The sequence below is a fragment of the Myotis myotis genome, unplaced genomic scaffold (assembly GCF_014108235.1).
Source record: "Myotis myotis isolate mMyoMyo1 unplaced genomic scaffold, mMyoMyo1.p scaffold_m19_p_3, whole genome shotgun sequence".
In the NCBI taxonomy this organism is placed as follows: Eukaryota; Metazoa; Chordata; class Mammalia; order Chiroptera; family Vespertilionidae; genus Myotis; species Myotis myotis.
This window is the reverse complement of record NW_023416335.1, coordinates 103,563,236-103,585,388: the sequence shown is the minus strand read 5'-3', so window position 1 is coordinate 103,585,388 and position 22,153 is coordinate 103,563,236. Positions and strand designations below refer to the sequence as shown.

At 42.7% G+C, this 22,153-nt stretch overlaps 1 protein-coding gene across 1 annotated transcript in view; it reads right to left on the bottom strand.

Moving 5' to 3' along the window:
* Positions 1 to 17,577: 17,577 nt before the first annotated feature.
* FREM2 (FRAS1 related extracellular matrix 2) overlaps positions 17,578 to 22,153 on the bottom strand; it is a 328,691-nt gene continuing 324,115 nt past the window's right edge. The window contains exon 24 of the mRNA XM_036299332.1: positions 17,578 to 20,960. Within this exon, the coding sequence (XP_036155225.1) occupies positions 20,448 to 20,960 (513 nt within the window). The 3' untranslated portion in view covers positions 17,578 to 20,447. The remainder of the gene's footprint in view (positions 20,961 to 22,153) is intronic.

Below are 22,153 nucleotides of genomic sequence, written 5' to 3'. Positions count from 1 at the left end.
CCCTTGGCAGTCCATGCTGGGTCAATGCGCCCGCACCAGCGGCTGTCAGTGCTGGGTTGCCATGGCAACATAGCACTGACTGCAGGACTGACTTCTGATATTCGGTCAAGCTTTCAGTCGGTCATTATGAACCCTGGGTTTTTATGTATTAGGATATGCATAAACAATGGATACAGACAAAAGTGTGGTGAAGGCCTAGGGCAGGAGGCAGGTATGAGCTAGAAAGGGTTAATGGGAGGAAAAGGGGACATTTTAATACTTTCAACAATAAAGATACATTTAATAAAAGAAAAAAGAAGAAATATATTTTACTAGAGGCCCAGTGAACAAAATTTGTGCATGCGGGGGAGGGGGGTTGGGGGGATCCCTCAGCCTGGCCTGCACCCTCTCCAATCCGGGACCCCTTGGGGGATGTCCGACTGCCTCTCACAATCTGGGACCACTGGCTCCTAACCGTTCACCTGCCTGACTGCCTGATCACCCCTTAACACTCTGCCTGCCTGCCTGATTGCCCCTAATTGCTCCCCTACTGGCCTGATAGCCCCTAACCACCTCTGCCTGATGCCTGTGCCCAACCCTGGTGAAGCTTACCATTCCTGTTTCTATTACTATCTACCCTTTAGGTATGTTTCCAGGCCTTGGTGGAGTGGTGGTGGCGGCTGCAGCAGCACAGTGAGGGGCATGTTTCACTTCAAGGAAATTCCTAAATTGCCCCATATTTGCTCACAGATGAAATTTCAAAGTCTAACTGACAGTGAGCTGCCGGACCAGGGGTCCCAGGGGCCTGCAGCTGGCCCGGGTGAAGCTGCTGGGGTCCTGGGGGCCTGTGGTCAGCCTGGGCAAAGCTTACCGTTCCTGTTCCTATTACTATGTACCCTTTAGGGATGTTTCCAGGCCTCGGTGGTGTTGGCCTCAGCATAGGCAGGAGCAGCAGTGACACAGTGAGAGGCATGTTTTGCTTAAGGAAATTCCTAAATCACCCCATATTAGCTCATGGACAAAATTTCAAAGTCTAACCAACAGCGGGCAGGCGTTACAGGGGTCCTGGGGGGCCTGCATCTGGCCAGAGGGAGGGAAGCCCGGGTCCTGGGTGCCTGTGGCTGGCCAGAGGAGGGATACCTGGGTTCCAGGTGCAGGGACTGAGGCAGAGGTGGTTAGGGGCAATCAGGCTGGCAGGGGAGCAATTAGGGGCAATCATACAGGCAGGCAGGCAAGTGGTTAGGAGCCAGCAGTCCCAGCTTGTGAGAGGGATGTCCTACTGCCGGTTTAGGCCCGAACAAGATCCTCCGAGGGGTCCCAGATTAGAGAGGGTGCAGGCTGGGTTGAGGGTGCAGCCCAGGCTGAGGGACCACCCTCCACCCCTTGTGAACAAATTTCATGCACCAAGCCTCTAGTGTACACATAATAAAAGGGTACTATGCAAATTGGCCTAACGGCAGAATGACCAGGAACAGCTGGTCACTATGATGCGCACTGACCACCAGGGGGCAGGCACTCAATGCAGGAGCTGCCCCCTGGTTGTCAGTGTGCTCCCACAGGGGGAGATCCACTCAGCCACAAGTTGGACTGATGGCTGTGAGCACAGCAGTGGTGGCTGGAGCCTCTCCCTTGGGAAACAGGCCTAAGCTGGCAGGTGGACATCCCCCAAGGGGTCCCAGACTACAAGAGGGTGCAGGCTGGGCTAAGGGACCGCCCCCTCCCAAAGTGCACAAATTTTCATGCATCAGTCCTCTAGTAATGTATGAAAATAGGTGAAAAACTGCCATTCTCCAGAACTTTACCCCAATCCTTGAGATTCTGCTTCCTGGCAATTGTCGACAGTTTGGCTCAAATAAACTCACAAAAATTCTAGCCCTAACCTGTTTGCCTCAGTAGATAGAGCATCGGCCTGTGGACTGAAGGGTCCCAGGTTCGATTCTGGTCAAGGGCATGTACCTTGGTTGCAGGCACACCCCCAGTGGGGAATGTGCAGGAAGCAGCTGATTGATGTTTCTCTCTCATTGATGTTTCTAACTCTCTATCCCTCTCCCTTCCTCTCTGTTAAAAATCAATAAAAATATATTTTAAAAAATTCTATACAGGTTTGAATGTTTTTACATTAACATTACTTGGCATAGTCAGCAGGATTCCAAAGAAGCTCACTCAGGACTATCCTGAGGCCCTGGACCCAGTGCTAGGATCCAGCAAGGGGTCCATTGAGCCCGCTGGTTCCCTGCCCATTGAGTGAACTTGGGTGAGCTGTCTCTTGGATCCAGGACCTCACCTTGTTTTTGGTAGAGGGTCTGACTTTATTTGAGTTGTGTTTTAAAATCCTCGAGGTGGAACTAAGGGTAAGGGTTGACAGAACCCAGGCTAAGTGTGGCCTGAGGAAAAAAAAATATGGGTGGCTGGTTTTGATTTTGCCTTTTTAATTGGAATTCCTTTCTGAGAGATTGAGCCAAAAAAAAAACAAAACAAAACAAAAAAACCATTCCTGTATAAATGAGAGCTGAACTAATTCAGCTCCAAAGATAAAGGGGCACATGCTCCCTCCAGTCTGTTCTGGGGTGTTCTTAAGTGATTAAGAATCTTTGTGGAGGTGTCAGACATGCAGGGGCCCCATAGAAAAGTCCCAACTCAACTGTAATTAACTAACTGGATCATTCAGGGGGCCATCATAAGGCTTGGTCTGCCTGGGCCCTGAACCCTTCCAGTTGTTTTAGACAGCCGGGAGAGAAACTGAGGTCACACTTGACCCACTACATAACATGTCCAGAAAATTTGCTCAGACTACAGATATCCAAAAATAAAATAAATTAACACAGGAAATTGTGCCTCTAAGGCCAGAAGCTCTCAAACCCCAGCCCTCATTTAATACTCCTCATAGGAAGCCTTTACTTATAAGTGCTTTACAGAAATGGGAAGATTTTTTTTTTTATTAAATCTTTATTGTTCAGATTATTACATTTGTTCCTCTTTTTCCCCCCCATAACTACCCTCCTCCCAGTTCCCGCCCCACCCTCCGCCCTCACTCCCCACCCACTGTCCTCATCCATAGGTGCACGATTTTTGTCCAGTCTCTTCCCGCATCTCCCACACCCCTTTCCCCCCCAGGAATAGTCACTCCATTCCCTTTCTATGTCCCTGATTCTATTATCATCAACAGTTCATTCTGTTCATCAGATTATTTATTCACTTGATTCTTAGATTCACTTGTTGATAGATGCATATTTGTTGTTCATAATTTGTATCTTTACCTTTTTCTTCCTCTTCCTCTTCTTAAAGGATACCTTTCAGCATTTCATATAATCCTGGTTTGGTGGTGATGAACTCCTTTAGCTTTTCCTTATCTGTGAAGCTCTTTATCTGACCTTCAATTCTGAATGATAGCTTTTCTGGATAAAGTAATCTTGGTTGTAGGTTCTTGGTATTCATCACTTTGAATATTTCTTGCCACTCCCTTCTGGCCTGCAAAGTTTCTGTTGAGAAATCAGCTGACAGTCGTATGGGTATTCCCTTGTAGGTAACTGAGTTTCTTTCTCTTGCTGTTTTTAAGATTCTCTCTTTATCTTTTGCTCTTGGCATTTTAATTATGATGTGTCTTGGTGTGGTCCTCTTTGGATTCCTTTTGTTTGGGATTCTCCGCGCTTGTTGGACCTGTAAGTCCATTTCTTTCACCAGGTGGGGGAAGTTTTCTGTCATTATTTCTTCAAATAGGTTTTCAATATCTTGCTCTCTCTCATCTTCTGGCACCCCTATAATTCTGATGTTGGTACGCTTGAAGCTGTCCCAGAGGCTCCTTACACTATCCTCGCATTTTTGGATTGTTTTTTCATTTTGCTTTTCCGGTTGGGTGTTTTTTGCTTCCTCGCATTTCAAATCATTGACTTGATTCTTGCGCTCCTCTGGTCTGCTGTCGGGAGTCTGTATAATATTCGTTATTTCAGTCAGTGTATGCTTAATTTCTAGTTGGTTCCCCAATATAAGATCGAGGGTCTCATTAGTTTTCTTGTAGATCTCATTAAGTTTATCGGCGGCTTCTAAACAGTTCTTGAGAGACCTTAAAAGTGTGGTTCTGAACTCTATATCTTCCATTGACAATTTTGTCCTGTTTCTTTGTCTCCGCAGTTTGTTATGCTTCCTTGGTGCACCCCCTAGTGGTCTTTGTGAGCAGTCTTATAGTTAAATCTTGATTGCTGTAGCTAATTCCAGGGAGGGTTTGACCTCCAGGCCAAGTGGCTATGAGAATCAGCTGTGTCAGCAGTGAGAGAACTTCTGTCCTCTAGGGAGGTGCTAATCTAGCCTTTGCCTGAGGCTATCCGGCAAATGCCTGTGTGCAGGGCTTGGGCGGGGCGGGTCGCACAGGATCAACAGGGTGGGGGGAGAGAGCAGTTATGGCGGCTCTCAGTCCTGTCCCCAGGGGCTCTGCCTCTCTGAGTCCCAGCACCCGCTGCAAAGCTCGGAGAGAAAGCTGCACTCGCTCTGACCGAAGCCAGACAGTCCCGCTTCTCCCGCTTGAGTCTGGGACCCTAAAGACTCGCCCGGATCTGGAACTCAGATTCTGCGACTCCCTCCCGATTGAAAACGCCAACCGCGCCCTCCGCCGCCAGCCCGCTCCACGCACTCTGCACCTCAGAATTTGACTTCAGCACTGCGCCTCCTCTGAGTGTCCGTATGCGTTTCTCTTTCCTCCTAGTTGTAGGACTTCCACTCAGCCAGCGTTCCTGTGGTTCTGGGTGATGTCCCTTCCGTTTTTTGGTTTCACTTTTGAAGTAGTTGTTCAAGGCAACAAACTCCGGCGTTAACCTATGTCGCCATCTTGGTTCTCTCCATGCTGGGCTCAGAAATGGGAAGATTTAACTAGAAGAAAACAACTTAGAAATGGCTAAATTGCAGTTGTCTTTGGGTGTCTACATTAATATTTTGCATGCAGAAATTAGAAAAATGCTGACTCTAAAATTAAACAGAATGACTATATGGGAAGCATATCTTGATTTGGAAATTAGAGGTTTGTAAATGGAAGTATAGAAAAAAATTCTTCCAAAAAAAAGATGGAAATTAATAAGAAATTTTAGAGATTGTCTCAGAACTATTCTGAAGTTAATAAATGCCTACACCCCATTCCTCCCCCGCCCTCCTTTCTTAGCTTTCGTGTCTGGACTTGACCTTTCCTTGCCCATCTTCCTTCCCCTTCCATCTCCTCTACTAACACTTACAAAGGAAACCGAGAATAGGAATTCTAACAGCTCCCTTTGGAAAAAAGCTGGTATCAGCTAGAGAGGAACCAGCAATTGTTCCTGACTTTATCTGGGAGCCTGACGGATTCACAAAAATTTAACTGTTAGAACATATAATTCTGGCTATTCTGACCTATTCCAATTAATACACCTACTGGTTTCTGAGAACAAGGCAAAAGAATTACTAAATAAGGTCTGCTGTGAAACTGTAGAGGAATCATATGCTGTAAAAAAGCCAGTATATCATAAGAAAAACTAGTGACCTGGTGCACGAATTCGTGCACATTAAAAGGATATTATTTTTCTAATTAAATCTTTATTGTTCAGATTATTACAGTTGTTCCTCTTTTTCCCCCCATAGCTCCCCTCCACCTAGTTCTCACCCAACCCTCTGCCCTACCCCCCAATGTCCTCATCCATAGGTGTACGATTTTTGTCCAGTCTCTTCCCGCACCTCCCACACTCCTTTCCCCCACAAGAATAGTCAGTCCACTCCCTTTCTATGCCTCTAATTCTATTATATTCACCAGTTTATTCTGTTCATCAGATTATTTATTCACTTGATTTTTAGATTCACTTGTTGACAGATGTGTATTTGTTGTTCATAATTTGTATCTTTACCTTTTTCTTCTTCCTCTTCTTAAAGGATACCTTTCAGCATTTCATAGAATACTGGTTTGGTGGTGATGAACTCCTTTAGCTTTTTCTTATCTGTGAAGCTCTTTATCTGACCATCTATTCTGAATGATAGCTTGGCTGGGTAAAGTAATCTTGGTTGTAGGTTCTTGGTATTCATCACTTTGAATATTTCTTGCCACTCCCTTCTGGCCTGTATAGTTTCTGTTAGGGAATCAGCTGACAGTCATATGGGTACTCCCTTGTAGGTAACTGACTGTTTTTCTCTTGCTGCTTTTAAGATTCTCTTTTTGTATTTTGCTCTTGGCATTTTAATTATGATGTGTCTTGGTGTGGTCCTCTTTGGATTCCTTTTGTTTGGGGTTCTCTGCACTTCCTGGACCTGTAAGTCTATTTCTTTCACCAGGTGGGGGAAGTTTTCTGTCATTATTTCTTCAAATAGGTTTTCAATATCTTGCTCTCTCTCATCTTCTGGCACCCCTATAATTCTGATGTTGGTATGCTTGAAGCTGTCCCAGAGGCTCCTTACACTATCTTCGTATTTTTGGATTCTTTTTTCATTTTGCTTTTCCAGTTGGGTGTTTTTTGCTTCTTCGTATTTCGAATCTTTGATTTGATTCTTGCGCTCCTCTGGTCTGCTGTTGGGTGTCTGTATATTATTCTTTATTTCAGTCAGTGTATGCTTAATTTCTAGTTAGTTCTTTATCACAACATCGAGGGCCTCATTAGATTTCTTGTAGATCTCATTAAGTTTATCGGCAGTTTCTAGAAACTTATTGAAAGACCTTAAAAGTGTGGTTTTGAGCTCTGTATCCTCCATTTCTGTCATGTTTCTTTGTCTCCCCATTTTTTATGCTTTCTTGGTGCACCCCCTAGTGGTCTTTTTGCGCAGTCTTGTTGTAGTTAAGCCCCAGGGGTGATTTGACCTCCAGGCTAACTGGCTATGAGAGTCAGCTGAGTCTGCGGTGCGAGAGCTTCTGTGCTGTATCTCTAGGGCGGTGCTAATCTAGCCTTTGCCTGAGGCTATCCAGCAAATGGCTCTGTGCAGGGCTTGGGCGGGGCGGGTCCCCAGGGATCTACAGGGCGGGCAGAGCGAGCAGTTATGGCTGCTCTCAGTTCCGTCCCTAGGGGCTCTGCCTCACCAAGTCCCAGCAACCGCTGCAAACCTCGGAGAGAAAGCTGCCTTCGAGTTCCGACCGAAGCCAGACAGTCCCGCTTCTCCCATTTGAGTCTCGGTCCCTAGAGACTTGCCCGGATCTGGAGCTCAGAGTCTGAAAATCCCTCCCGATTGAAAACAACAACTGCGCCCTCCGCTGCCAGCCCGCTCTGCGTGCACTCCGCACCTGAGTATTTCACTTCAGCACTGTGCCTCCTCTGAGTCTGGGTATGATATTCTCTTTCCTTCTAGTTGTAGAATTTCCACTCAGCCAGCCTTCCTGTGGTTCTGGATGATGTCCGTTCTGTCTTTTAGGTGTACCCTTGAATTGGTTGTTTGAGGCAGCAATCTCTGGGGTTAACCTATGCCGCCATCTTGGTTTCTCTAGTTGTATTTTTGAAGTGGTTGTGCGAGGCAGCAATTTCCGGTGTTTACCTATGCCACCATTTTGGTTTCTCTTAAAAGGAAATTAATTAGAAGGTGGCCGGCAGTGTGGGACAGGGTGAGATGGGCCAGACATACCCTGAAGCCAACCTCCTGTGGTCCTTACCTGGCATCTGCAGAGTGAGTGGGCTCTCTCTGGCAGGTGGGGTCCCTCAGCCTGGCCTGTGGAGATTGGCCCGAAACCAGCTCTCTGACATCCCCTGAATGGTCCCGGAGTGCGAGAGGGCAATCTTCAAAGTTTCTGCTGTACAGGGTGTAGAATGCAAATGCAAGTGTGCAGTAAACCAGATTAGGGGCTGACAGTGCTCCAGCAACAACATAACCAATGGCCGACAGTGGAATCACGTGTTCCTGTGAGAAATCAGGTTCCCTCCTCTCTGGTTTCAGGGTGTATCACCCGAGAACCCCCGCTGCCAAGTAACTACAGCTTGGCAGCTCCTGCATTGAGCAACTGCCCCCTGGTGGTCAGTGTGCATCATAGTGACTGGTTGGAAGGCTGGACACTTAGCATATTAGTCTTTTATATATATACTAGAGGCCCGGTGCACAAAAATTTGTGCACTAGGGGAGGGGGGCATGCCTCAGCCTGGCCTGTGCCCTCTCACAGTCTGGCATCCCTCAGGGGGATGACCATCTGCTGGTTGAGGCCTGCACCCCAGGGGATTGGGCCTAAGACGGCAATCAGACATTCCTCTGGCAGCCCGCTAGCCCTCAGGGGATGTCCAGTTGCCAGCAGGGAGCAGAATTAAGCTGCAGCTGGACATCTTTGCGCTGCTGAGGAGGCAGGAGAGGCTCCCACCACCACCGCTGTACTGGCAGCCATCAGCCTGGCTTGTGGCTGAGCAGAGCTCCTCCAAGTGGTAGCACACTGACCACCAGAGGGCAGCTCCTGCATTGAGTGTCTGTCCCCTGGTGGTTAGTGTGTGTCATTGTGACCAGTCATTCCCAGTCTTTCTGCTGTTAGGGTCAGTTTGCATATTACCCTTTTCCTATATAGGATAGAGGCCTGGTGCACGAGTGGGGCACAGCTGGTTTGCCCTGAATGGTGTCCCGGATCAGGGTAGGGGTCCCTCTTGGATGCCTGGCCAGCCTGGATGAGGGGCTGATGGCTGTTTTCAGGCTGCCTGCACCCCCTTCAGGGTGGGGGTCCCCATTGGGATGCCTGGCCACCCTGGATGAGAGGCTGAGGGCTGTTTTCAGGATGGCCAAGCCTGCAACTGAAGCCCCCAGTCTCTCCTTTTTTTCTTTTTTTCTTTTATTCTGGGATTTATTTACCTTCTGTAATTGAAACTTTTTTGCAGCTCCAGCTCCAAGGCCGGCTGGCTGAAAGCAGGTTTCTGGCATTTTTTTAGCTTCTATAATTGAAACTCTGTTGCATTCTGAGCTCAGAGCCGTGCAGGGGCAGGCGGTGAACCTTGGCTTCCTCCATCGCCGGGGCAACCAAGCCTCATGTTCGCTTCACCTGCGTGGCTGCCGGCCGCCATCTTTGTTGGCAGTTAATTTGCATATCACCCTGATTAGCCAATGGGAAACGTAGTGGAGGTATGGTTAATTACCATGTTTGTCTATTATTAGATAGGATATTTTGTTAAAATGAATGTTATAAAAATTTTAGTCAGCTTCAGAAAGGATCTTGTAAAGATTCAGAGCCAAGTTCAAACAGGAAAGTTTCAGGGGTAGCATGTGTCCAGTTAGGGACACTAGGCAAGCCAAAAGTGATGATTCCCTTAGGGGGCGTCTTGCAGTGATACTCTGGATATTTGTGTTTCACATATTGGCAGTTTATGAATTATTTTCAATGCTCAATACACAGCTTGCAATAAGCCATGTGCCACATTTTAAATTTTTAAAGAATAAAAAAATATTATTTATTCTTTATATGCTGAAATTATATATTGAATCTAAAAGTATACAAATTTTATATTATCTCTATGTCATTTTATAGTAATTAGTATTTACCAAGAAATTGTTGTCTTGAAATGTTATATCTTATAGAAAAGCAAAGTTTTTTTAATCAATTGCATTATAATCAAATCTATAACCATGGCAGTTTTAAATTTTGTCATTGATGGACAGATGTTGCATTACTCTGATGCATTTGCAGGTATATTATATCTTTAGAAAAATCTATGAAAAGGACTCTGACCTACTCTAACTTGCAGGCTTCTAAGTAGGTGATATCTTTGAACTGGATGAAGATTTGTTGAACTTCAAGGAATAACTGAATTAAAAAAAAACTACTGGCAAATAATCAGGATAAAAAAAATAACTATGGGACTAACTGAATAGAGAATAATTATTCTTTTTTGTATTTTATTTATTTTTCAATCTTTAATTTATTTATTGATTAAGTTATTACATATGTGACCTCATTTCCCCCATAACGCCCCCCCTCCCCACTCATGCCCTCGCCCCCCTATTGCCTGTGTCCATTGGTTGGGCTTATATGCAAGCATACAAGACCTTTGGTTGATCTCTCCTCCTTACCCCACCCTTCCCTACTTTCCCTATGAGGTTTGACAGTCTTATCGCTGCTTCTCTGTCTCTGGATCTATCCCTTTTCATCAACCTATGTTGTTCACTATATTCCACAAGTGCGTGATATCATGTGGTATTTATCTTTCTCTGACTGGCTTATTTCACTTAGTATAATGCTCTCCAGTTCCATCCATGCTGTTGCAAATGGTAAGAACTCCTTCTTTTTTACCACAGCATAGTATTCCACTGTGTAGATGTACTACAGTTTTTTAATCCACTCATCTGCTGATGGGCACTTAGGCTGTTTCAAAATCGTAGCTATGGTGAATTATGCTGCTATGAACATAGGGATGCATATATCCTTTCTGATTGGTGTTTCTAGCTTTTTGGGATATATTCCTAGAAGTGGGATCACTGGGTCAAATGGGAGTTCCATTTTTAGTTTTTGGAGGAAACTCCATACTATTCTTCACAGTGGCTGTACCAGTCTGCATTTCCACCAGCAGTGCAGAAAGGTTCCTTTTTCTCCACATCCTCTCCAACACTTGTTGTTTGTTGATTTGATGATGATAGCCATTCTGACAGGTGTGAGATGATACCACATTGTCGTTTTGATTTGCATCTCTCAGATGATTAGTGACTTTGAGCATGTTTTCATATGTCTTTCGGCCTTCTGTATGTCCTCTTTTGAAAAGTGTCTATTTAGGTCCTTTGCCCATTTTTTGATTGGATTGTTTATCTTCCTTTTGTTAAGTTGTATGAGTTCCCTGTAAATGCTGGAGATTAAACCCTTATCAGGGATAACATTAGCAAATATGTTCTCCCATGCAGTGGGCTTTCTTGTCATTTTGATGTGCAAAAGCTTTTAATTTTGTTGTAGTCCCATTTGTTTATTTTCTCTTTAGTTTCCATTGCCCTAGGACAGTGATGGTGAACCTTTTGAGCTCGGCGTGTCAGCTTTTTGAAAAACCCTAACTTAACTCTGGTGCCGTGTCACATATAGAAATTTTTTGATATTTGCAATGATAGTAAAACAAAGACTTATATTTTTGATATTTATTTTATATATTTAAATGCCATTTAACAGAGAAAAATCAACCAAAAAAAATGAGTTGACGGGTCACCTCTGACACGCGTGTCATAGGTTCGCCATCACTGCCCTAGGAGCAGTATCAGTGAAGAAATTCCTTCAGCATCTATGTCTGCGATTTCACTGCCTATGGATTCCTCTAGTATTTTATGGTTTCCCATCTTACGTTTAAGTCCTTTATCAATTTTGAGTTTATTTTTGTGTATGGTGTAAGTTGGTGGTCCAGTTTCATCTTTTTGCATGTATCTGTCCAATTTCCCCAACAATATTTATTGAAGAGACTGTCTTGACTCCATTGTATGCTCTTGCCTCCTTTGTCGAATATTAATTGGGCAAAGTGGTTTGGGTCGATTTCTGGGTTCTCTATTCTATTCCATTGATCTATATGTCTGTTATTGTGCCAGTACCAAGCTGTTTTAAGAACAGTGGCTTTGTAATACAGCTTGATATCTGGTATTGATATCCCACCTACTTTGTTCTTCTTTCTCAGTATTACTGCAGCTATCCAAGGTCTTTTTTTATTCCAGATGAATTTTTGGAGAGTTTGTTCTAGGTCTGTGAAGTATGCTGTGGCATTTCAATGGGGATTGCATTGAATCTATAGATTGCTTTGGGTAGTATGGACATTTTGATGATGTTGATTCTACCAATCCATGAACATGGTATGTTCTCCCATCTGTTTAGGTCTTCCTCTATCTCTTTTTTCAGTGTCCTGTAGTTTTTAGTATATAGGTCTTTTACCTCCTTAGTTAAGTTTATTCCTAGGTATCTTAATTTTTTTTTGGTGAGATAGTAAATGAGATTGCTTTTTTTAGTCTCTCTTTCTGTAAGTTCACTATTGGTGTATAGAAATGCCATAGATTTCTTGGCATTAGTTTTGTATCCTGCTACATTGCTGAATTCATTTATTAAGTCTAATAATTTTTTGATGGAGTCTTTATGGTTTTCTATGTACAGTATCATGTCATCTGCAAATGACATGATAGAGGATTTATCCAATGATGTCAGTGGTGTGTTTAAGTCCCCTACTATGATTGTATTGTTGTCAGTCTCTCCCTTGATATCTTCCAGGAGTTTTTTTTTATGTATTTGTGTGCTCCTGCATTGGGTGCATATATGTTTATCAGGGTTATATCCTCTTGTTGTATCAATCCCTTTAGTATTATGAAGTGGCCTTCCTTATCCCTTGTTATGGCCTTCACTTTAAGGTCTATTTTGTCTGATATAAGTATTGCTACCCCAGCTTTTTTTTTCATTTCCATTTACCTAAAAGATATTTTTCCATCCCTTCACTTTTATTCTGTGTGAATCCCTTGTTCTGAGGTGGGTCTCTTGTAGACAGCATATATATGGGTCATGTCTTTTTATCCATTCAGCCACTCGATGTCTTTTGATTGGAGCATTTAGCCTGTTTACATTTAAAATTATTATTGAAAGGTACTTGTTTGTAGTCATTTCTATTTTTGTGCCTGTGTTCTTTCTTACCGTTTTATTTCTTCTTTTTACAGCATTCCCTTTAGCATTTCTTGCATTGCTGGCTTGGTAGTGATAAACTCCCTTAGCCTCTTTTTTTGTCTGTGAAGCTCCTGATATCCCCTTCAATTTTGATTGATAGTCTTGTTGGATAGAGTATTTTTGGATTCAGACCTTTGCTTTGCAACACTTTGTATACCTCCTTCCATTTCCTTCTAGTTTGATGTGTTTCTGTTAAGAAATCATTTGATAATCTGATGGGGGATCCTTTGTAGGTAACTCTGTCTCTCTCTTGCAGCCTTTAAGATTCTCTCTTTGTCATGAAGATTTGTCATTGTAATTATGACTTGTCTTAGTGTGGGTCTTTTGGGATTCATCTTGCTTGGGACTCTCTGTACTTGTGTAACTTTTTTCTTCCTCATCTCTGGGAAATTTTCTGTCATTATTTCTTCAAATAGATTTTCTAATCCTTGCTGCTCTTCTTGTCCTTCAGCATCCCTATTATGCATATGTTACTTCATTTCATGTTGTCCCAAAGCTCCCTTAGGCTCTCCTCCTGCTTTTTAATTTTTTTCTCCAGTTGCTGTTCAGATTGAGCTTGTTTCTCTACCTTATCTTCTAACTCACTAATTCGGTCCTCTGCTTTTTCTAGTCTACTGTTGAAACCTTCCATGGTGTTTTTGATTGTAGCTCTATCACTTTTTATTTCTTCCTGATTCTTGCATAGGTTGTTGATTTTCTCATCCATCCGGTGAATGAATTGTACAACCATTACTCTGAATTCTTTTTCTGTGATGTTGTATGCTTCAATTTCACTAATTTCCTTTCGTGGAGACTCCTCATTTTCTGTCCTCTGGGGATTGTGTCATCTCCCCATTTTGACTATCACCAGAAGGTTCAAATGACGAGTTGCATTGGCCTGGGCTGTGTGCAGTGGGAGCTTCACACCACCCTAGTGTCACTTAAGAGCTCCGACACTAAGATGTGTGACTGTTGTGGGTTGGTGGGAACCAGGCTCGCCCAGAGGCAGTGTTACCAGCGCTCAGTGTGGCCTCGTGTGCGCACCTAGAATCAGGGACCCCACCTGCACCACGCTGAAACAGAGACCCCCCTGGCGTGTGTTGAAAATCAGAGCCCCCTATCGTGTGCCAGGAATCAGAGTTCCCCAAGAATCCAGTATCTCAGCCTCGTGCTGAGATTCAGGGTCCCTGTGTGCGCATGCACCAGGAATTGGAGCATTGGCTCTTAGTGGGAATGCGCTGGGAATCAGGTATCCCAGGTGCGTGTGATAAGAAACAGAGTCAAGTCACTGGTGCTTAGTGCTGCCTCCCACCTGGAGAATCAGGGTCCCAGTCAGCTTGGGGGACTTCAGTGAGCGCTTGCCCTGAATCAAAGTCAGGTGGCACTATAGCCCTGCATGGGCTTCGGGTTTGGTCGCCCGATTGCCTTGTGGGGAACAAATTCCCAGTGTCTGAGCACTCCTAGGCTCAAGTTCCTGCAGAGTTGCTGCGAGGAACAGATTCCCAGTGTCTGCAAGCTCTCAGGCTCAAATTCCTGCAGCAGTAGGTCTATCAGTTACTATGGCGCTGCCCGCGAGCCTGCAGGGAGAAGGATGCGCTCTGTTACTCATAGAAATCTGCCTCGGGGATGTCTGGATTCTTGGTGTCTGTGGGTCTGTAGCTGTGGTCACAGGTCTCTGTCCCCAGTGGCTGCAGGGTCCTAGTTTGCATCTGAGACCAGACTGGTTGTTGCTGAGGCCAGGATCCTAGTCTCAAGCAGCTCTGTTTCTCAAGATAGCGTGGTTTCTGTGCCCACGCTGGCCGCCCAGGAGTGTCTGTGCTGAGAGCTGGGCTCCGCTGTCCTAGACTGCCCGGTTTGGCAGCCCCTTGGAAGACCTGCAGAATTTAACTGTCCCTAGCTCATACACACACACACACACACACACACACCACACATCCACACACTCCTCTATTGCTCCTTCGCTCTCTCACACTCTCTCCCTCCCTACCTTCCAACGGGTCGCCATCTTCCTGATCCTCGAGAATAATTATTCTTATGACTCTGTTTAAAATATTGTTGCTTTTTAAATCTTTTGTTTTCCAAATATAAGGAAAACTAAAAAGTAGACATTCTGCATTGTTGGAACTAACAATTTAATAACATTCATTCACAGGAGACAAAGATTCAAATACTATCTGGGACTGCTGGCCATCTTGGCCATCCCCATGTTGTCAAAAGATGGCTGCCACAAGATGGCCAGCAAGGGAGGGCAGTTTGGGGGGACCAGGCCTGCAGGGGAGGGCAGTTGGGGGCGATCAGGCCAGCAGGGGAGCAGTTAGGCATCAGGCTGGCAGGGGAGTGGTCAGGGTGTGATCAGGTTGGCAGGCAGAAGTGGTTAGGAGCAATCAGGCAGGCAGGCAGGTGAGTGGTTGGGAGCCAGCAGTCCCAGATTATGAGAGGAATGTCCCACAGGGATCAGGCCTAAACCAGCAGTCTGACATCCCCCAAGGGGTTTCAGATTGGAGAGGGTGCAGGCTGGGCTGAGGGACATCTCCCCTCCCCCTCTCCCAGTGGATGAATTTTGTGCGTGGACCTCTAGTCTATTATAAAGGACCTGCCTTGGACAAAACTTTCCATAAACACCTCCTTAATAATTCCCCTGATAGAATTATATATGGATCTAACCTAGATGAGTGTTTTAGATGAATATTGTGTATATATAGGAATAGAGGAAATTAACTGTCCAGAAGAAAAATAGAACTTCTGGATAATAGTAGATACTTGTTTCCCCTCAGATCCTTCCTTGTCTAATATTAAACATTTTCTGTTCCTAATTAGCGTTACTGATTTAATATTCTTAATGTTGTTCCTGACATGTAAATGTTATATTAGATGCAAAAACACTCCCACAAAACTTAAGACAAACAGCAAAAAAGACTTGGGTCATGGTGGCTCAAAAATTAGGAATGATCCAGAATACTTTTTAACACGGACATATAGGATCTGACTGCCTCCCATTTACCTGCATTTTATTTTGAATAATAATTAGACTTAGAATGCCATCTAAGGTTATGGTCTTGCCCCATCCCCAGTGGTCCACCCTGTTTAGTAAGACAATGCTGACATTGAGACATCCTAGGAATAAGCCTTCCTAGTACTGTGGGACTCCAGACTCCATTATTCAATCAAAAGGTTGGTCATCAATGCATCCTTTGGATTAATTTATGACCAAAAGGGGGATGTGTGGACAAAAGGGGCCACATGCTAATCTGACAAGCTCAGGGAAGGCCTGCATGGCAGTCTTTCAAACTCAAAGACCTTATGTAATCACAAAGGATGGTCTGAAATTAAACTTTAACTAAAAGAAGTTATGGTGGGCAATCATCTCCTAAACTGGTATTTTCTCTGACAAGGTCAATTTTTACCTTAACTGATCTTATTGTCTTTTTTGCATTTATAATAACATATCATTGAAATATCAGGGTAACTTTTAACTTTCCTTTTTTCTGGACCTCTCAGGGCAAAACCAAATACCCCTGGGCACCAGGACAGAGACCATAAACTACTTCATTGTTATTGTTATCATGTTATTGTTGACTGTTAACTATCCTGTACCCACCTAAGTAAAAGAAGTATGTGTTTATCATTTTACTTTTTAAAAAATATATATTTTATTGATTTTTTACAGAGAGGAAGAGAGAGGAATAGAGAGTTAGAAACATCTATGAGAGAGAAACATCGATCAGCTGAATTTTGCACACCTCCTACTGGGGATGTGCCCGCAACCAAGGTACATGCTCTTGGCCAGAATTGGACCTGGGACCTTTCAGTCTGCAGGCTGACGCTCTATCCACTGAGCCAAACCGGTTAGGGCATAATTTTACTTTTTATCCAATCCCAGAGGTTTCCCCGCTTTGCTTTCTCCCACCTCCCTAATCTACTACCAATGGATTTCATGTAACCCACTTATGTCTTCTCCTTTGATTATAATGTATAAAAATAGGTGGAAAACCGCCATTCTCCAGAGCATTATCCCAATCCATTGATATTCTGCTTCCTGGTAATTGTCGACAGTTTCACTCAAATAAACTCACAAAAATATTTACAGGTTTGAATGTTTTTACGTTAACAGTTCATATGCTAGGAGAGTCACTAATGCTTAATATTTAATTTTGAGTTTACTATGCACTATCAACAATTCCTTGTTTTAACTAGGGTTAGAAGCTACTGAGTATCTCAGAACCTATCATTGTTTACATCCTGTTCTCTATGAGAAATTATTCTTTGTGTATGTTCTGATAGTATCACAATAATTAAAAATAAGGGTCTGGGTATAAAAATACAGCATAGGGAATATAGTCAATAATCTCGCTATATAAAAGCCTAAGTGACCGTTATGACTGAACAACCGGAATGACCAGAACGATTGGTCGACTGGTCACTATGACACGCACTGACCACCAGGGGGCAGATGCTCAATGCAGGAGCTACCCCCTGGTTGTCAGTGTGCCCCACAGTGGGAGTGTTGCTCAGCCAGAAGCTTTACAAACACAGCGGGGCGGGGGCAGGTGCAATGGGGCTGGGATGAGTGGCAGCGGAGTTGTGCCTGGCCCAGCTGGGGCTCCTCCCCAGCTGCCTGCGCTTCAGCACTGCTACATCCCTCAGGGGTTGGCCTGCAGGTATCGGGCAAAAACTGGCAGTCCAACATCTACCCGAGGGGTACCTGATTGCGAGAGGGCGCAGGCCGGGCTGAGGGGCCCCACCCATGCATGAATCCATGCACCGGGCCTCTAGTATTATAATAACTAAGTATGGTGCCATGTGTACTGGAAGTGTCCGAGAGATCACTTTGTAAAGATTGTCTAACCACTATGCTATAGTTTTTAAAAAAATATATTTTATTGATTTTTTACAGAGAGGAAGGGAGAGAGATAGACTTATAAACATCGGTGAGAGAGAAACATCGATCAGCTGCCTCCTGCATACCACCTACTGGGGATGTGCCCACAACCAAGGTACATACACTTGACTGGACTCGAACCCGGGACCCCTCAGTCTGCAGGCCAATGCTCTATCCACTGAGCCAAACCGGCTAGGGCCACTATGCTATAGTTTGAAACTCATATAAAATAATATTGAATGTAAACTGTAATTGAAAAATAAAGTTTAAAAAAGAAAATAAGGGTCTGTTCTATTGAGTAATGAAGCATTTTGTCTGATACTTTTTTCCACTAAAAAGAGTTTTTATGATTAATGTATGTTAAATCACACATTAAGTATATAGATATTAAGAAAATGATGCAGAGAGAAACATTCTCTTTGTTTGTAAAGCATAGACACATTTTGTATTTTATAAGCTCTCTAATTCATATACAGTAGTCTCATTAGAACAACTCATTGTAGAGTGAAATTTGGCATAAAAGTAACTTGGCCCAAAAGTTTAAAACAGACTTCTTGTAGTGATGCTTCACTGATTACTATATTTAGTGACAGAGACCCCCTACCACCCGCCCCTCTCCAGGATTGCATGGTAGTCAGGCCCTGAGCATCTTAACTACTAAAATAACAAGTCAATTGAGAATACTTGCCTTAACAGTCTACATAAATTGAACCCAGTGCTAAATAGTACCAAGTCCATGAACTATTTGAAGCTGCTTAACCCAGATATTCCCATACAAGCTATAAGATAACCAGAGAAGTAGCTAATCATCTGTCAAAAGGCAAAGCAAAAGAAAACTGGATAATTGAGAAATTATTAATATTTATTTGATGAGCAAACTCTTGAGCTATATAGTACTTTCTATTTATCAAAGTCCTTTGGGGGATCGTTGAGTGGTAGGTGCTATTTGTAAATTACCCAATGGAAGGAGACTATACACTACTCTAGCAATTTATCAAGCTTTTTCATCTCATGGCACATATAAACTAATACTAAAATTATGCATCCCCCCCAAAAAATTTATTTTTTGCCATTCTGACAAAAAATAAATATAATTTAGATTTATTCCCACTGGATGGCTATTGTTGTGTTGGCTGTTGTTATTTTTTATTTGATAATCTAAAGGAAAAGAGGTTAGTGCCCATGACTAAATAGTCAGACATTTAATGTTTTTAAAATTCTTGCAGCCCACCAGTGTGCTTGCCCCAACACACTGGTTGAAAATTGCTGGTTGAAAATCTGTTCTTTAAAAAGACTTTGAATGTGAAGAGACTGCCCAAAAGAAGAGAGGCAAGTATTAGATACTTTTTACCTCTCTCCCAGTACCACTGTAGCTTCTTTTTCTTTCAAGCAAGAGATGTTTGGTGTGTTCACAGATACCAGACAAATGCGCCTCTATGACCTGGAGAAAGATTGGTCTTCTAATTATCTTCATTCCACCAGGATGTCCACTGTGGCCAGGTTACGGCTGCAAGTGAAAGGGGATTCCAGGCAACACTGAAAGGTTAGTTTTCAGGTACGGTTCTTTCCCCACTGATCTTACTTTTGCTTGCAATACATTTACTAGCTTTTCAAGGATTGGTGGTAAAACTGCTGACATTTTTCATTTCAAACCAAGATTTTTGCTATTTGGTGAAAGCACATTTTTCAGAAAGGCAATGGGAGGCTTGCCAAGTAAGTTCATTCAATCAAGTTCTTCGGTTTTTAACACACTAAGCAGTGTTACAAATTATATTTTTAGGTACAGAGAGGACCACAATGCATCAGTTATTCAACTAGAGATGCCAAAGAATGATACTTTCCTTTTGGATATAAGAAGAATATGATGGATGATGCTGGACACCCCCAAGAACTCTGGAGTGACAGTTGCAGAGATTTCCAGGGTTTAGAGCAGATGCTGATTAGAAAGTAATATAAAGTCCTATGGCCAATTCAAATTCTGGACATGGTCATGTGATTATGCTACTCTGAGGTTTAAACTAATGTACTATTATCTGATAAAATGTTTTTTTTTATTCTATAAAGTATGTATAATAAGAACTTTGGTTAAACATATGATGTTAAAAAACACCACTTTCTTCTTTCAGATAACGATGTTTCTCATTATCACTTGTGGGTTCAATGCTGAAAACACCTAGGCTCAGTTCTTAGAGAACATTGTCTTGTAAATGTGAATCTAACTCTATGGCACTTCTTTGCTGTCAAAATGTCACCAACACTCTCATTTTCTACAAATATTGAGCACCAATTAGGTATATGATCATGCAAGAACTCTACTCTTTCTCACTTTCTACCAAAACAGAGCAGTCTCTCTTCAACAATTCCTTCTAGACTTAACATATTCTTCAGTTTAATTAAAAATTAAATAAGGAAATTAAACAAGGAGGGTCTGATGAGGATGAGAAACAATTCAAATCCAAATTAGTGATTTACTTTCCCTTTATTTTTCCTTCTATTCCCTCCCAAGTAGTATAAAAGGTGATTTGTGGGTTGAGTTACCCTTGGTCATAATTCTATGCTGTCTTCACTTACTAGAAAACTTGTCATAATAAACAATGTGCATTATTTTCTCAGACTACCAATTATAATATTTCTAGTAATAAAATGTTATATAACCAATGTGATACTTGCACCTTCAAAGTTCATACAGTAGATGCCTCTGAAATGGCTCAGAGAGTCTATCAGCACCTTTGAATAAGTTCATCTCCATTGTGTAGCGAAAATGCTTAAAATGAGAAGTACATTCTTTGCTGTCCATTTATAGCTCTGGGTATATGTGAATACATTGTTGCTGCTTTCTAGTCAAGAGGAAAAATGTGTTTTGTGGTCTGAATTTTTCCTTTGATGCATAACACAGTAGACAGAATTCAAATCAAAGTTTATTAGCACAGTCAGGTCCTCTAAGCAGCTTCGTCACAGAAGTTCCCAATTCTCTGCCATTTATAGAAGCATTTGGATTTCTGTTTTTTTAAGTCTGAGGCACTTGAGGAAAATGTTGAATTGCACCCATGGCCATCAAACCTCAGAGCTATCGCTGTGGTAGCTATGTGGGGACATCATGGGCTCGCTGCTGCCTGAGCCCTTTGGAGCATCCTTCCTCCTGGCACTCCTCTTGCTCTTGCATATCACTGCTGCAATAGCAATGAGGCCAAGAGTGAGTAATCCCACTGTGATGCCTCCCATGACCATGACCAGGCTGACCTCAGAGATGGGACTGTTGTGCTCCCAGGGGAGGATGCTGTCAGGAGGAACTCTTCCTTTGGGGTCCTGCTTCTTGTTGGTTCGGTCCAGGGAAATGTGCTGGATGTTTGTTCCCCGGCTGTTTTTAGCCCCAATTGCCCATACCAGTGGGAGTGTGCTCCTGATCTTCCTCTTCTTCCTGCTCTTGGTAGTTGGCTGGGGCTTTCCTGGACTTACTATAGAGTGGTAGTGGTACTCCACACTTCTTTTGCCAATGCCCCTGTTGGAGTTGTCTTTTGATCTTACTGTGTAGATCGTGTGTATGTACCATTCTCGGCCCAGAGCAACCTAAAAAACACAACACTGTTTGTTAGAAAATTGTAACTATGCCAACTTAATTCATGACTATTTGCAAGAGAAATTATGGCTGTAATAATAAATGCTAATTTAATTTAGTGTGCAAAATTAATATACTTACTATTGCTGTATGTGCAGTATGTGCAAGGCTTTCTGTAACACTCTAAAGTATTGTTTTCGACAATTAAGGGAGCATGTGCTGGCAAGTATTGGTAATCTATAACTTGTAGTCATAGGATGTCAGAGCTGTGAAGAGCCTTAGGTATCAGTCTGACTGACTAAGAATACGTAGCAGTTCAGTAACTTGCCCAATGTTACTCAACTAGTAAGTGGAAGAGGCAGGACTAGAACTCAGACCTTTTGGACCTCTTTTCTAGTATGTTCTGCTGCATATTTACATATAAGACTATAGACAAGTTTTCTGCTTTTCCAGAACTTGATAAGAAGGGTTTTCTGATGGTCCTTTGAAGCCTTTAGGATTTAGAAGAGGTCAAATGCTTCCAGAGTTAACAGTAATAACAGAAACAAAAATATATACTTCTACTTCAGAATAACAAAATGTATTTCCTTAAGATTCTCTCTTCAGTTTGAATAAGGATAACACATTTCTCCGACCCATTCTGTCTGAACAATTTTTTGTAAATATCCTAAAAGTCCCAAGGATTCAAAATGTGAACACATCTCTGAATTTGTCTTACTTATCTGCTCAGTGTAGTTATGATCACCTGTGTCTGTTTTTACTGTCTGTCTCTAGGTTATAATTCTTTATCTTGGTTTATAAAGTTTTTGAGAGTAGAGATTTATGTGCTGTGCACATTGTTTGTCTGAGTCCAGCAGTTCACACAAAAATGGCCATGAAAAGTCAACAGAAAGAAAATTTTGCATAAGGAAAGCAGAGTTCCCACCCATCAGACTTAGATTTATTCTGGGCTGAATAAGGATCTTTAGTAAAAATTGACTTAAAAATAATAATACAGTAATAAAAATAATTGCTAGTGTTAATTAAATGCTCACCCATGTGTGCAGTATGGTTGGTTGTGGTTTACATGCATTACTCAATGTTCACACAAATCAAATGACATATTATTATTACTGTATTTACAAATGAGACATCTGAGGCATTTAATATTAAGTAACTTGCATGTGGTTACATAGCTATTGTAAGAGAACTTGGTATTGGCCCA